Raw genomic sequence first — 17,133 nt, 5'->3', positions numbered from 1 at the left:
TCTCACACATTTTGTGTAACTTAGCATGTTGTTGCCTGGGCTTCACCTGCTGCATTTCAACATAAGAATTAAAAAATCTTTAGCTGTGTAAAGGCAAGCATGCATAGAAGGTTTCTTTCACTCATTTCTGAGCTTAAAACAGAAGAGGGGTGAGATAAGAGTATTGGTCAAATGCTTTATCGAAATGAGCCTGAAATGTCTCATCAATTTTAAAATATACAGTGTTAAAACTGAATTCCAAGTAAAATATATCAAAATACAAACCAGTTTCTCTTTACATGTCAGTAAAATGAAAAAAATTTCAAGTCCAAAAATGCAAAAATTTAACTTGATCTAATTAATCTCTTCTTTACTGTCTTAATGATTGGTAGAGTTTAGAAATTCTTTTTGGATGAAATAATGTTTGCTGATGTGTGTTCACTTATTTGTAACTTCCTTTGGACCAAAAGAGAACTACTAGTAAATGAAAGTTACTGTTACCCATGCTGTTTTCTTACAATTGTCCTTGTCTTCAGGGGATTATTTGGCAATCTGACCTGTCTCAAGAAAATGCTTTTTGTCCTTAACTCTTTCACTAACCTATTCCGTGTTTATTACCTTTGCATTTGCTTTTTGTGTTAATTGTTACTCTGTTATTTACTATACATTCATTTTCAGGGCTATCAGATCCTGACATTGTCAGTTTTTACAGAATCACAGAATTGCCATGGTTGACAAAGACCACTAAGATCAGAGTGTCCAACCTTCAACATCTCCTCCCAACAAAGTAAGTAAAATGCATGTATCAGTCTGTATCACCATGCCCACTAGAGCACATCCTGAAGTGCCTCATCTACATGGATTTTAAATACTGTCAGGGATGGTGATGCCACCACTTACCTGTACAGTCCACTCCAGTGCCTGACTACTCTCTCAGGAAAGAAATTCTTCCTAATATCTAGTCTAAACCTCCCCTGGTGCAACTTCAGGCCATTTCCTCTGGTCCTATCATTATTCACTTGAGAGAAGAGGCCAGCACCCACCTCGCTATAACCTCCTTTCAGGTAGCTGTAGAGAGTGATAAGGTCTCCTCCCAGCCTCCTCTTCTCCAAACCAAACATTCCCAGTTCCCTCAGCCTCTCTTCACAGGAATTGCTCTCCAGACCCTTCACCAGCTTGGTTGCTGTCCTGGTTTGAGAAGGCTAGGACAGAAAACCTGCCTGGAACACCTCCAGCAGCTGCAAGACTGTTGCTGCTACTCAGCTCCTGCTGCTACCGCTCTTCCTTGTTTCCACACCAGAGAAGAACAGCATTTACCAAGACAGGTCACCTCGGCTTTCTCAAGGCTTTTCAACTTTAAAGTCTCTCTCCCTTATTCCCTTCTTCCCTCTGGGAAGGAAGTGGGGACAACAGAGAGAGTCTGTCACTGCCCATTCACTTTCCAAACCATGACACTTTCCTCACCCCCTTTCTTTTTGCAAGCATTTAACAAAAAAGAGCATAATATTAAAAATGGAGATTATTTTTGGCTTTTTGAGAAGGTAACAGCAGGGCACTAGTGATGAAACAGCCGCCTGGAGGAGCCAGGGCTTTCATTACCATGCACTGTTTAGAAGCCAAGGGAAAGTTGCCCTTCTCTGAACTCACTCCATCACCTCAATGTCTGTCTTGTAGTGAAGGGCCCAGACCTGGACACAGCACTTGAGGTGCAGCCTCACCAGTGCTGAGTACAGGGGCACCATCACTTCCTTCATCCTGCTGGCCACACTATTGCTGATACAGGCCAGGATGCTGTTGTCCTTCTTGGCCACCTGGGCACACTGCAGCCTCATCTTCAGCCAGCTGCCAACTCACAGCCCCAGATCCATTTCTTCGAGGCAGCTCACAGGAAACAACATAGCACTTGTAAAACAGTAAGGTATTTCTCATGCAAGTAAGAAATAATGTCTTCATTCATTTTTTCTTATGTACATTTATTTTAAAACCTTGATTTTCATTTGCTGTCTAAAGCTCTTCTAATCTTTATTCTGCTAGCTGCTATGCTTTCTTTTTTTTTACTAGCTAAATTATGGGCTTTTTTTTTTCATTGTCATCATTTTTAACTTTCCAACTAAAAGTCTACATGTATTCTTCCTGTAACTCTGATAAAAAGCTCATGATTAACTAAATGTAATGCCATTTTATTCTGGAATCATTGCAAAACATTACAGATGTGGCTTTTAAAATGGATCTGTAATTTTGTCCATCACTTCATGTGGCGAAGTAAATCACATTTAATCTATTCAATTCACAGACTTTTATATTCAAAAGACAAACACTGTAATTTCTAGATATTACTTATTTTTTAAAAATTCAGTTGTATGCAGTTAATTAGCCTGAAAGATTGGCTTGTAAATGAGAAAATGGGTATATCCAGTGTTCTTTTGATCTTACATAGGTTCTTTCTCCACTGATAGCTGAATTCACTGAAACGTGAATATAGACCAAGCAGCTAAATAAAGGATAAAAATGTCACAAGATTAGGGATCTCTCCACACCTGAACCATACTAGAAATTACAGTACCAGTAAGCATAGACACTGTACCCTTTTGTTTTTGTTTTGTGAAGAGAGATCAGATCTGACTTCCTGTTGGGGCAGGGTCAGGTATCTGCCAGTGCAGCTCCTGGCATTTCCTGTGTCAGCTCCTCAGCCTACACAATTCTCCCTTGCTTGGGCCAAACCTACATGCAGAGGCCACTTGCAGGTGAGTCATTCTGCATGCAGCTGGAGAACCAGAGCTGTAAACTGGAGGAACCTGCACCTGAGTTTATTCTTCCAGGAAACATGTCTGCTTCCAACAATATATTCATGCTTGCTGTTGCTAAAACAACTCAAGTGATAAAAGATACATATATGCATAACTCTAAAAAAGTCTTTGTACTTCTTGCAGAAAGGGACCAGTGCTTTGGATTGAGGGGAAATCACACTTAGTTCCAGGGGTGCTGCTTCCATTAATCTGAAGGAAATCTTTAAATAGATGGCTGCATCCTTTTGCAGGTGAAAAGTTCCTTTTTATGACAAGGAGAAACCTGACAGCTAAATTTATCATCAGCTGATTTTTTGCGAAGTTGTATCATCTTTATATAAAGAATACATGAGCACTATACAAAGAATACATATACGGGAAGATGACGTGCAAAATTAGGTAAAACTGTTGTGAAAGAAAGAAGAAAGATGAAAAGAAAGAAAGAAGAAAAATAAAAAAAAAAAGAAAAGAAGAAGGAAAAAAGAAAGAAAGAAAGAAGAAAGAAAGAAAGAAAGAAAGAAAGAAAGAAAGAAAGAAAGAAGAAAGAAAGAAAGAAAGAAAGAAAGAAAAGAAAGAAAGAAAGAAAGAAAGAAAGAAAGAAAGAAAGAAAGAAAGAAAGAAAGAAAGAAAGAAAGAAAGAAAGAAAGAAAAGAAAGAAAGAAAGAAAGAAAGAAAGAAAGAAAGAAAGAAAGAAGAAAGAAAGAAAGAAAGAAAGAAAGAAAGAAAGAAAGAAAGAAAGAAGAAAGAAAGAAAAGAAAGAAAGAAAGAAAGAAGAAAGAAAGAAAGAAAGAAAGAAAGAAAGAAGAAAGGAAAGAAAGAAAGAAAGAAAGAAAGAAAGAAAGAAAGAAAGAAGAAAGAAAGAAAGAAAGAAAAGAAAGAAAGAAAGAAAGAAAAGAAGTATGACATGTTTAGGAAGGCACCATTATCCTATCAGTAGAGAAAATATAGCTCTTCAGGTTATACTGGGTATCACATCAGCAGCAGAGAATAAAGACATGTTTCTCACTTAAGCTAAAATAGCTGCATAAGGCAGAGAAAGACTAAAAATGTCATTCTTTGTTGTAGAAAAAAGCCTACAGTGCATATTATCGTAATATCTTTTATTTTTTCTAATTTACAGTGGATCTTCACACTTCTTAGTCATATAAAAATCCTTAGTCATATAAAAAAGAGGACCAAATAGAGGACCAAATTCTCCCATAAGTAAAGGAAAGGCAGGAGCCATCATGTGCATCCAGTTTTGAGACTTTTTCCCACATGTCTTTGGATTGCTGCATACACTGAAATGTGCATGTGGACATTAAGCTTCATTATATGTATTATCTGAAGGAAACATCTATGCACAGAACTTGAGGAAAAAAAATGTAAGTCCATTATATTGCCATTTTGTCCTGAAGAATTTCATATTAAATATCTGAATGTTCATTAACTAAAAAAACCAAAACCAAACAAAACAATAATAATCAGAGAGTAATGTCCAGTATTGCAAGTTCATGCACTTACACTAAAATCCCAGAGAGTAGCAAAGTTCATAGCAGTTGCTTCTTCAGCCCTTGGAACAGTTTTTCTAGGTAAAGAGCCATATGGCTTCCCCATCAAAGCCTAGAACCAAAAACAAGGACAGCAATTTACATTTTAAACCAAAATACCAGCAATGGGATTCTTTTCCTTGTTCCTTATGTAAGTCATTGAAACTATGCTTAAAGTATGCAATAATAGTGGTTTCAGAATTTAAAGCTATGTTCCACTAGTGTCAATGACTTGTCAAGCCTATTACAACCAAAGGCAACACAGAAGTCCAAATTCCTCTGATGGGTGGTGTTTGTCCTACAAACTACAACAGAAGATTTTTTTCTTGCATTATGGATTTTTTTTTTTTTGGTTTCTGATAATCCCACGGCTGCTGGTGAGATGCTTGCTCAGCCACACAGTATGTCCTCACTAAAAAAATGTTGGGCTATTTTCTCTCTTTTGGCTTCAGAGGAAGTGGAATCTTGCTACAAAACTGCTGTTGGAAATTTCTACCTGACTCTTTCCCATATGCTTACTAGAAGATAAGAGATGTAGAACAGTGAAATCAGGGATACAGGACAATACTTTGAATTCCATATAAACCCTCATTTTAGGAAAACAACATGCTGGCTCAAAGGAACTGGGGAAATATTACATTTCACAGAAGTTATTTCTGCCTGAATTACATCTTTTCTGAGCAGAATTTTTGAAAGTGATGCTGCTCACAGTGCAAAACATGAGGGGACTCTCTCATGACTTTACAGCCCTATTGGCCCTTATCATCATCTGGGTATTAAGGCAACCTGAAAGGATCCATGATCTCTCAGAGGCCTGGAACATATCTTTTTATCACAATGAGCATTTTAGTCAAGATGCTCAACCTGAAGACTTCTTAGTTTCAGCTCTTTCCTTGGTTCTCCTAACCAAAAAATAGAAGTTTTTCCAGACAATGTGGAAACCATTTCAGAACACAACCCTATATACACTTATCAGTCATGACTATTTCAAGACATCTTCTTCTAGAAGAGAAAGTAGAGAATACCGTTCACACAAAGACTACATGTTTACACCCTTAGTACATCTTAACACTTTTAAATGGAGCATAAAGAGTTTACAAATATATTTAAAGGTCCAGTCCTACAAAATCTCACTGTAAAAACAAACATTCACATAACAGTTCTTGATGATAATTGAAAAGATTCCCACCTCAGGGACCATTACAAGTCCAAAAGTCAGCCCAAAGAGAATCATGTTTATTCCATACATCCAGCGCAAGAATATGAAATAAGATGCCACTGATGAGCCAAAGTGACCTATGAAAACATGATATATGAAAAAAAGGCAGGTAATTAAGTCCTCATATTATTTTTCTTACGATGAAGTTGCTCAATAATTATTTAACATGCATAAAAGCAGGGGAGGTTAAATTTTCTAATAACTTTTTTACAGATAATGTATACTACCATTCATTTACCTGGCAGAGAAAACAGAAACAAAAAGTATTAACATGTTGTTTATAAAGAGCGTTTAGCATCATGTAATGTCTGGAATATTTATTCATATAAAATCCCCCAGCAGTGGAATTCAAACCCTGACCTAGACCTTTTCCAAGCAGGAGAGACTGCAGGGGAAGCAGAAAGCACTAAGGGTCTGATTTGCACATCACTCTTCACATCAGACAAAATATCAATAACAGGTCAAATTCAGCCCCAGGTTGCTGCAGCACTGCCCTGCTGGAGGTAGGACAGATGGCAGTCATGTTTGCCCATGTGTCAGAGCTAGCAAGATACCAGATTTCAGTTGTTACCAATCCTTCACAGGAAGAAAACTGACCATTTAACAGATTTTTTTTTTTCACATACAGAGTAGTTAAGGAGCCTGGTGCACTCAGACGGCAAATATTGAGAAGTAAATCCCTCTGTGGGCTCACTGGAGGGGCAGCTGTGGGCTCACTTGCAAAGGAACTCTTGTCTGAGCAGCTGAAGTCTCAGGTGGTGTCTGTGTGATTCTCCAAATGGTGCATGAATGAATGATCAGTCAGCAGTTTCTACTTAACAGAACTGAGCCAGCCCATTTTGCATTGTCAGGTTTCTAAAAGTGGCCCAAACAGCCAACTTTAATTATCATAGTTTGCTACCATTTGCTGCCAGTTTTACTATACTGTGTCCTCCAAAAGTAAGCTGCCGTGTAGACAGTGCTCCCTCCAGCTTCCTTTATGCAACCATGATTTGCCATGAGACTGCAGCCAATGGGACATAACATGACTAAAGAACTCACCACAGACAATGCTGTCCAACAACTGTATCTTAAAATATTGGTCCTGGTGCTCAAGCCTACTGATTGACCACTTAGTTCAATCACTCCTCAGTAATGTTGGTGGACTGAAGGATGCAGTCATTATATGCAACATTTCATATGCCTATAAGGTTCTCAAAGGTGTTCCATGTGCTGTATTTGGCAAGTCTAATGTGAAATACTAAACAACTAAAGATATTTTTCTGCTAAATTCTTTATAAGCGCTATCAGGCACATCCCGTTCATTGCCTAATGCCACGTGCTTAAGTCAGTAGTTTTATTGTCATTTTACAAGGGGCTGAAATGAGCCTGAGAAGTCAAAGCCATTGGTGCTATGGGTTAAGGAGGAACCAGATTCTCACTCTGTTTGGACCTATCTTGAAACTCAATTTCCCTTGGAGAGCTGTTTCTGCTGCTTCTTTAACACAACTGCACATCTGGAGAGAAAAATTCCTTGAGTTCACAAAGACAAGCTCAAAGCTGACTGCTGTAAAGGTGGCTGCTGCTCCACTATGTTCTGTATTTGATCTCTAATTGAATCTGGATATTTTTATTAGAGTTTTATATAAAAAATGGTTTTAAATGTTATCCCATACTGACTATACTAATCTAAAGTATGGAGATGGCAGTGCAATCCTTGATGTAGCACGAAGAGTTTAACCATTTATTAAATGCCATGAAATACAGAACTCTTTCATTTTTACTAAACTTGGTACCACATGAACAGTGTAGTAACAGAGTAGGACAGTGTACGTCCCATCTACATATAAATTCAGATGACAGTAAGGTCCCTAGAAAAAGCTGAACAGCAGTTTTTTGGCCTCTGTGACTCAATAGCACCTTCATCTCTACTCTTCCCTTGTACATAGACTTTTCTTGCATTTTGGTTTCTCTTCTCCTTTTTAATATCTAAACCTTCCTTTTTTCCTGGGACTTGTTTTATCAGCATCATCATTAATATAACCTCAATCTTAGTACTAAAAGTACACTAATGTGAGGTACATGCTGAGTGCTGCTTCTTGGCTTTACCGGAATCAAAAATTGTGCCTTAGAATAATTTTCTTTAGCAATATTTCAGAGCTGTTCCCTTAAAATCAAGCTTTATTCTGTACTGTAGATTTTTAAACCAAACCATACCATGGTTTAACTGTACTCCTTAATGATCAATATTCAGACCCAGGACTGTTTCTGAAAGTAAAAGCAATTGCAGGTTGCTTTACCAATACGCTGAACAGAAAAAAAAAAAAAAAAAAAAAAAAAAAAAAGAAAATTACCCTGTTCTGATTTTACAAGGAAAGTAATGTCTGTTGGAAATTATTACTAGCAGAACAGCTTGTTCCAGGACTACTCTGTTATGGAAATATTGCAGAACATTGCTCCCACAAATCCTTAAGAAATTTTTATGTTTCCTGTCCAGTACGAGACCATGTGCATCTTGCTTCTGAGCTTGACTTTAACCACACATATGCAGCAGCTTCTTTCTAATTTCCACCTCAAGTGAATAATCTGTTTAGCAGTCTGTATACCATATGTTTAAGGACAGTATATAAACTCTACTCAATGTTATTTTGCAGTCAAACATACCACAAAACTAACAATTTGTCATTTTTCTGTTATTATCCTGTTCTGTGCACTGTCTTTTGATGCAACACACAGCATCTTCCAGAGGCAACTTCTATAAAATCAGTTTATATTGTCTGCATTCCATTAGGGCAGAGCCTCTGATGCTCTGTCAGGTACCCGTGCAGGTAAGCCAGATCTCCTTCAAAGAGAGGGCATAGTTTACATTCATCATTGGAACTGAAACACAAAACTAATTTGTATCTAAAACCTACTCTCAAACATACTTGTGGTACTAACTACACTGTTTTGTTTATTTTTATGCCTAATATATGTAGACATCCAAGACCACTATTGTTTTTTCTGTATTGTATTATATTATTGAAAATGAGAGAAATAATGCCCAAAATCATCCTGTTGTAAGGCTCTGGAGGGTGAAAAAAACATCACAGAAATAATTATAGTATAAATACAGACAAAACAAAGTGAAGGTAGACAGTAGCTTATTCCTAATTTCACTTTTCCAGTATTAACTTCAACCCTATCTCCTGAACTGTTGCTTGTGTATTGATGATTTTTAACTCTAAGGTGACAATTAGTTATAATTTCAAGCTCAATAAATATTAATGAGAAATACTCATTGATTTTATGCTACACATTTAATACAGACATGTATTCCTAAAGTATCAGGAAGTAATTTATCATTTCTGCATGCATCAGGAATATGCTACTTCATTACCTTCCATAAGTACTTACTTTCAATCTCCTTAATTTTCATTTCCCAGGGTATGCAGGCTGTCTTAAAATTCTCAAAATCTCTTTGAAATTTCATCCATTTCTGAAAAGAGTCACAGATAAAAAAAACCCACAATCATTTCAGTGCCCAGATGGTCAATTTCCTTTTGATCTAATATAAACGCTTAATTATCCAGGGTATCCTATGACAGAGCCCACTACAACAGAAGCACTAGATTATGAAAAACTGTCTTTTTGTTTATTCTGGTTTTGTGTCCTACTGACTTTGTGGAAAGTCTCTAATTTCTTCCACAAGAAGAATGATTAATTGGTCCCTACCTTTCATACTAGTCCCTCTTTTTTTTCAGATTTTTTTCTGATAAATTAATTTGTATTTCATTTACTATTCAAAAATAAGTTCTGCAGTTCAAGCTGTGTCATTTAATGAAAATTACTCTACCCAGTAGTTTATCTGTTTGATAGATTCTGTAATTGACCTGCCTTTGCCTAACTGAGTTTGAAAAACTATTTTTTTTTTGTGAACATTAATGCTTATGAGATATGAGATGTAATTACACAACTGCTTGCAGAAAATCCAGTCTAAGAACGACAGCAAGTAGTCCTTAGCAAATACCCTTAGCATGATTCTACATCAGCATTTTAGTCTGGCGTGTCGTCTTGAAGTGAATCTCCCAAATCATCCCAATTTACCACACCTACCTTTGCACTGTAAAGTGGTGTAAGAGCATAAAACTGAATCAGAAGTTGTACTTGAGGAATGTACTTGAGGTGCTTGCCAGTCCAGATTCACTTCTACTGGGTGCCTAAGCCTTGGGACCAAATAGAACTTAGCCCAAAGAAAGATCTGCTTGAATGCATATTGTGTGGACACTGGTTCCTCAACAACCACTCTTAGGCCTTTCACTCACAATCCTACGAGGTTCTCTTGCTTCCTATGATATATGTGGCCCTAGAGCCTTGGCTCAGAAGAAATGCCTCCAATAATTTTACTGCGGGGCAGAAAGACAGTATTTGATCCTTCACAGAAGGCTGTCTCAAGGAAAAGATGGAGCTTTGGATTTAATCACAGAAAAAACCAATCTACATCAATAAAAATTAATTTTCACAAGTTTCACAAGCTATCGTAAACTCTTGCAAAATAGTTGATTTTCTTCTTGATGAAAAGTCTCAGCCAAACTGAGCTTGCATGGGAAACGTTTCCATACAAGAGCAGCAGAAATAAAGTGCTAAAATGCAAAGAGAAACAAGGAACTCTGTTTTGGAAGATGGACACATAGGGCAATAATTTGCAGAAGTCTCCTTACTTGGATTATGGGAAGTTATTGAAACAATAAATTTACCTTGGTCATCATCACTTTGTATGCATAGAATTTTTTTCCTTTGCCTTTTCCAAGGGCACCTTCAAACTTTTCCACAAAAAGCTGGGCTTCCCTGGAAAAAGAGGGTAAAAGAGAGATGTAGATGACACTAAGACAAATATGATATTTTGTCTATGATAGCAATTTACATTTTTATGTTTTAATTCTTTATAGATTTTTGTATAATCTTGTTCCTTTGGTATATTTAGAAAGAAAAGGTCTAATATTTTCTATTCCACAGAAGACTAATCAACAGAACTAGCAACTTCACACGTCCACTCTAACCCAAGTGTATTTGGAGCTCTGATATCTGTCTACATCCATTTAATGCTACCAAACATTTTTAGTCACTGTGACTTTTTTTGCAGTTCACCTGCTGCCTGTTTGTGCCATTTACAAACTGTTATTCCTTCTGATTCCACTTAATACAAACTCTTGTCCAATTCTCTCAGGGAAATTTATTTTCATATTTTATTTTGGAGATGTTTATTCATTAGAGCCTTGGTTCCACTCTATTTACTCAAGACTATATTTAATTCAGCTCTTCAAGATTTCTGCACATTTCATCTCTAACTGTAATTTTTTTTTAATAATTTCTTAGAAGTGTAGCATCTGTGATACACAAAAGAATAAAATTTTGCTCATAAAAGATATAGAAGTTAAATAAAATTCTTCTGATACAAATATGAAAGAAATATTCTTAAATTGTTCTAAAAAGGCATCATGTCCATGGATTAAAATAATAACCAGAATAGATCAAGATCATACATGTATTTCCTCCATTTCACCTAACTTGCGTTTATAAATAACAATTTCAAGTGTGTTTTAATTAAGAAAATGTGCCCTAAAGGCCAAGTGTCCTGATCTAAACCACCGGAAAACAGAGAAAGAATTTTATCATTGCACTAGATGACTGCAAACAACTGTATATTGTATCAAGCACCTACAGAAAAGGCAGATTACTGGGAAGATGTTAATTTTGACATCTCTCCAGAATCATTACAGATTAATTCACTGAGCAAAATTAATTATCATGCTTGTATTTTCTGCTCATATACTTTATGTAAATTAGAAAAAAGTCTCTGCTAAATCACAAAATCTGATAATGGCTTTAGCAGGACAGGGATGCAGCTGCAATAAAGGATGTCAAGACATTAAAAGGATTTAAAGCAATTTTTAACAGCAGATGTCTTCTTCCTCATAAACTCAGCAGCCAGTGCTGGAGCTGTACCATAAAAGGAGCCAGGATCAATAAACTGAACTTGTACTTATCTCCCAAGTCAGCATATCACATTTTGGACTTCCACAGAAAACCTTATACCACTAGGTAGTTCAAATATTGGAGCTTTTTCATGAAAAATTACTGAAATCAAAACCTACGAAACTGTAGAATATCTGCACTTTCAGTCACTAATTACATGCATTTATGCAGCATTATATGAAGATTTAAAAAAATAATTCAGTTTTACTTTTTTTTACAGTAAAGTTAAAATTTTAATGAGTGAATTGAAAATAATCATTAGCATTTAAAAATTCAGTCATGGAGGATATGAATATATATTACATCTATAGGTGAAGAGAAAATTTCTTCAAACAAGTTCTGCTATACAATTAGCTAAATCAAAATAAAAAGGAACATTCCACATTGAAAATCATACAAAATTGTTATTTTAAAATCTTAATCTAACCCTTCTGTTCACTTGTTTGAAATGTATCTTTGCAATATTTTCTAACAAAAATAGTCTTTCTTGCCTCTGTCTACTTCCTGGACTCTCCATCAAGTAAATCTTCATGTTAGAGTGTTAGCAGTATTTAAGCTTTTTATTCCCCTGGGACAAAAAACCCCATAGCTTTTTGAAGGTAGTGATCTGGATCTCAGGTTAAATGCTGCTTCCTCTCCTGAATGCTTCTCTAGGTTTTACTTTCTAGCAGCTGAAGTTTCCTTTCTCCTTGCACTCCTTCTTCCCCAAAACTTCCCCACTCAAGTGTGTGCTGGTTACAGAAGTGGTATAAACTGCCCCTAAGTGTTTCTGCTTTGTAATCTCTTTTTTTAAGATTTTCACTCCATTGGCCTGCATTGGACTAAGTACCACACTGTAGCACATACAAATTAGATGATGATCTGATACCAGTTAAACTTCCTACTGTGTGGGAAGTTTAGCTTAGCAGTCGAGTTACACATGCAACAGTGAAACACAAAACCAGTTGGATCCATGCATGCATAATATTTGTAAAGATACTTCCATGTTTCATTAAAAAACTATGAAGCACCTCCTGTCTTTTTTCTAGATGCTGTTTTTCTGTACTTACAGATTTATTGTATATACCTGGGAAAAATCAACTAAGTGGTTTACAGTATTATTTCAGTTTTCCCTTTACCCTGTGTTTGCATTCGAGGACTCTGAGGTCCTAGGCAAGTTTAGAGAAGGGCAATAAAGCTGGAGAAGGGTCTGGAGAACAAGCCTTATGAGGATCTTCTGAGGAACTGGGGATGTTTAGCATGGACAAAAGGTGACTGAGGGGAAACCTTATTGCAGTCTTATCAGTTGTGGTGAGGTGGGTGTTGGTCTCTTCTCCAAAGTTACAAGAGTTAGGATGAGAGGAAACAGCCTCCAGTTGTGCCAGAGGAGGCTTAGTTTGGAGATTAAGTAACATTTATTCATTAAAAGGTCTGTCAAGCGTTGGAACAGGCTCTCCAGGAAAGTCCTGGAGTCACCTGGAGTCCACTGGGTTACTCTGACCTCTGTGATTTGTGGTTAAGGAGATGTTTCCCTAAACTCTGCTTAAGCTTCCTGACTTCAAAATTTCAGCAACAACTTGGTACCTTTCAGTCAAGGAACAGGCTCACAATGTCTGTAACATATGGTCTATTTTGTTAAATATAATCCAATATATTATTAACTCAGGTTTCTACCTGGATATCTAAAAAGTACCTCATTGAAAGACTTCTCTTTGTACATTCCTGCAGACTTCTGCCACCCTTTGTGCTGCCCTTCATTTCTTTTGTGGTAATAATAAAATGTGAGTACACAAAGAACAATTAAGCAACAAAAAGTAGCCCCAAACCCAAATAACCCTTTTAGAAACCACAACAAGAACCAAAACCACATACATATAAATATGTGTGCCTACTTGGAAGTAAAGCAACTTCACTAACATGAGGACGTGTCAGAAACAACACAGAGTGACAAAACTGAGCTTTGTAATCACTGGTATCGTGTTATAGGTAAATTATCTATATCACAAGATAGGCCAAAGTGTGCCCTGTTAGCTAACTGTGAATTTAAAGAAGCTTCAGAGAAACCTTATTAATTGAATTACAGACACAAGGAACTAATAAATGTTGAATGGGGCTGAGCATTATTGTCCCAGAGAAGACCGAGTTAATTATTAATACTAGGTTTGGAGTTACAGCTTCCAAAGTGCTAGATGTACAGTACTTGGGGCACTTCAGTGTTGCAGGGAGAGGATGAATTACAGCTCTCAGAGGTTCTTGCTAATGAATAGGATTCAAGTAGATTGCTCACATTTTTCAGTAACAGTTCAGGAAGGTTTCAGACTACAAGATCTAAAAACACAATGAAAAATTATGTCATATTAATACTGAACACTCAGGACTTCAAGTCTTAAAAGGGTTGTCTAAAACCTGACTGCAAAGCAACTGTTGTCAGGCACAGTTCACATTAAAAGCATTTTTGCAGGAAGAAAGGGCAAATTATAGTGTTATTTAATACCCAGCTGGCCTCCAGGCCTGCCACTATGTCCATAGTAAGAAAGGTGAAATACTGATTTACTGGAGCACAAAGAATGCAGGCAAACATGAGAAAATTCCACCATCCCACATATGCACCTTACATATCTTTGCATTTTGTGTAATTATAAAATATGTAATACATCTGTCTTGATGGATAATCTATGTCCTGAAATAAAATAAAGAATACTAAAGAAACCTGAAAATCACCACATTATACTGTGTCCCTGACACATGAAGAGGAGACTGCTCTGTTGTTTTTCTTAGAATGAACAAGAAGTTCTCATGGCTCCTTTTGCAGTGAGTAATTGGAAGTCCTCTAAAAAAACTAAGCTTAACATTTGACTGCCTTGTAAAAATGTATTGTCATTTCACTTGTTTTGATTTCACTTGTTTGCTGTCTTATGGTGCAGCATTAAAGTGAGACCACTGTTTCAGATTCTTCTGCTGAATTCTGTGATTATATAGTACTACAGTAGGCTTTGCATTGGATATAAAAGAGAGCTGTTAATAGTCTTTGCTATGTATAGCACAAAATTTTGGCTGGTTTAAGTATTATGTGTTCCAACAAGGGGAGTTAAATTAATATATCAGAGGGTAACACAGTAAAAGCTTTTTCTTAAGCTTCCACATTCCATCATATCTGTGCAAACTTCAGTCAGGAGAAAGCAAAGACAGGGATGCAATACTCAAAGTCAGTCCCTCAGAGCAAGTCAAGATAACTTTCCCTGCCAGTTCTCCAATTTGGTATAGCTGAAGCTGTGGCCTGTGATTTCTACTTTTTTTGTACCTTTTTCTAATCAAACATCTTTTAGAAAGTTTAACTGCCTCTCTAAATCTTAGTTTCATGGATAATGATTTATGCTCGTCATCGCAGGCAATTTTGTGCCGTCCTGAGTAGGCAGAGTCAAGAGGATAAGTGCACAAATTATCTCCCACAGAAAAGGCACGACATAGTTCATACACTCTAAACCAGTGGAAGAACAATTAAAAGAACTAGAAAACTTTTCTGAAGGAGAATATTTCTTGGAAAATATAAAAAGCCTGGACTTCAGCCACACTCATGTTGTCAATAGCATTGACCACTATGACCCCAGCCCACAGCCTAACATGTCTAATGCTTAGGACCAGGGAGAGTGCTGATGATGTTTCTTTTTTAAAAAAATTAAATTCTTCTCTGTGGCTCCTTCTTCACTTTTGTTCACATCTCCAAATGGGTCAAGATGCCACCATGACAACTGAAGATGAGGTCTGAAAGTGCCAGTCCAGCTTAACTACAGTCTGCAGAGGCACACTACAGCAAAGAAGGATCATCAGTTGTGTTTTTTCAGAAAATAATCAGGGATTATTTGAAATGCAATTTTCTAGACACAGGGATGTAAATTAGAAATTAGAGATGATCTAATTTACTACTACAATTCAATTAAGAATACCATTTCAGCAATGAGTATCTCAGCCAGATTTTTACAGAAGATAATTTCTGCAGAGCACCTAGTTCTGCAGCTCTGTCCTCAAGATATTGTTCATGCCTTCACTTTCAGAACAAAAGAATGAAGAAAGATATTAACTATTTTACAAAGTATTCACCACAGATAAGCAGAAATCATCTTTCCCACACAATACCTCTTTAAGCTATGGAAAAACAGTCCCTTAGGAGACACCGGTCATCAAAGCAAGCACATTGCTTGATTATGAAAATGCTTAAATAAAATGATCCAAAAATTTAAATTTTATCACTTTTTTTAAAACACAAAATTTAGTGGAAATTAAATCTTACTTCCAAAAGGCTTTGTTCTAACACTTTAAAAATATGTATTGCAGTGAAACGTCCTAATCAACCCTGACACATACTTTTCAAAATAATATGAGTATAATTTTCAGTCTTATCTTGTGACAAATACGTAAGAAATCCTTGAGCTTTCCTGGAGAGTGTTTTATTTCCATTCCTGGAAAAACATGGGTGCTAATGCAAAACAAAGATGAAAGTGGCCTCTTGTCAGTGTAACAAACATTTCTGATGATTCTGAGAAAACATCTCCAATGAAGTACCTCTCTACTGCGGAAGCGGGAAGAAAAAGAATAGGGAAATTTCTTCTTTTGTCTTTTCTAATAACATAGACCTATTTTTTTCCCCTACACACATCCCACAGTATTCTAAAACTTGCAAAGTAAAAGAAGTAAAAGATATAAAGAAATAAAAATTAATAATAACTGTTGCTCAAAAGTTTCAAGAGCAAAAGATATCATAGTATTGATTTCCAGGAGTAAGGCATTTAAAGCCAGTGTATATCCATTTTTATCACATGCAAGAATAATGCAGATTTTTCAAATTAATTGCTTTGATATAAATCTTAAGTAGCTTACTGAAATAAAAAACAAATGCATAGATACCGTAAGATGTGCTGACATAGACACCTCTATGTTGTTATAACTACAATTATAACAGAGCACCCACTGCTAAGATATTACTCCTTATTTAAAGCAGAATAATAACACTAGGTCTTCCATTGCAGTGCATCGACTCCAAAGAGCCAATTACAAAAACAAAACTGTAGAAAACTAAAGGTACTGAGTGCTTCCAAATTCCAGCCTTTTCATATAAGATCGTGAACACAGATTTAAGTACCTGATTCTCAGCTTATTCAAACATTTAAAAATGTAATCAAATATTAGGTTTTTTGCTTTCACTTTTAATTCCAACTGTTTGCTGGATTTGTGTGTTTTGTTTGCTGAGATATGCATTATTCTGTACAGAATTGTGACAATTTAGACGAGATTGCCTGAAATAAATCGTGACTATTTTAGAAATCTTATTTGACAGAGAAATTTAGCAGCAAAAGTCATTCTTCACTCAACAAAATGGATTCAAAATAAATAAGCTAATCTGAAGAACTACGATTTAAACTATGATTCACTTTTGGAATACTGTTTTCTAGGGCAAACAAGCTGGTAACATGGTTCCAAGCCTTCTTCAAGAAGGCTGTAAAAAAGCATAGAAAAAATATTGCTACCAACTGCCATCAGAGCACACTGATGTGTATTTTTTGCCAAAATAAACCTCAAGATGTCAGCAAATAAAAGTGAATGTATGTGTAGTCTGCCAGTCTAGATTTCATAAATACAAGGATTTAAAAGT

At 36.2% G+C, this 17,133-nt stretch overlaps 1 protein-coding gene across 1 annotated transcript in view; it reads right to left on the bottom strand.

Annotated features, from left to right (window-relative positions):
- TMC1 (transmembrane channel like 1) overlaps positions 1-17,133 on the bottom strand; it is a 52,335-nt gene that overhangs the window by 22,437 nt on the left and 12,765 nt on the right. The window contains exons 5-8 of the mRNA XM_030467671.1: positions 10,229-10,319; positions 8,889-8,970; positions 5,484-5,590; positions 4,269-4,367 (exon numbers count right to left, since the gene is read on the bottom strand). Coding sequence (XP_030323531.1) covers positions 4,269-4,367; positions 5,484-5,590; positions 8,889-8,970; positions 10,229-10,319 — 379 coding nt within the window. The remainder of the gene's footprint in view (positions 1-4,268; positions 4,368-5,483; positions 5,591-8,888; positions 8,971-10,228; positions 10,320-17,133) is intronic.

The sequence above is a fragment of the Calypte anna genome, chromosome Z, assembly GCF_003957555.1.
Source record: "Calypte anna isolate BGI_N300 chromosome Z, bCalAnn1_v1.p, whole genome shotgun sequence".
NCBI lineage: Eukaryota > Metazoa > Chordata > Aves > Apodiformes > Trochilidae > Calypte > Calypte anna.
The sequence above is the reverse complement of the archived record's forward strand: the minus strand, read 5'-3'. Positions and strand labels throughout refer to the sequence as shown.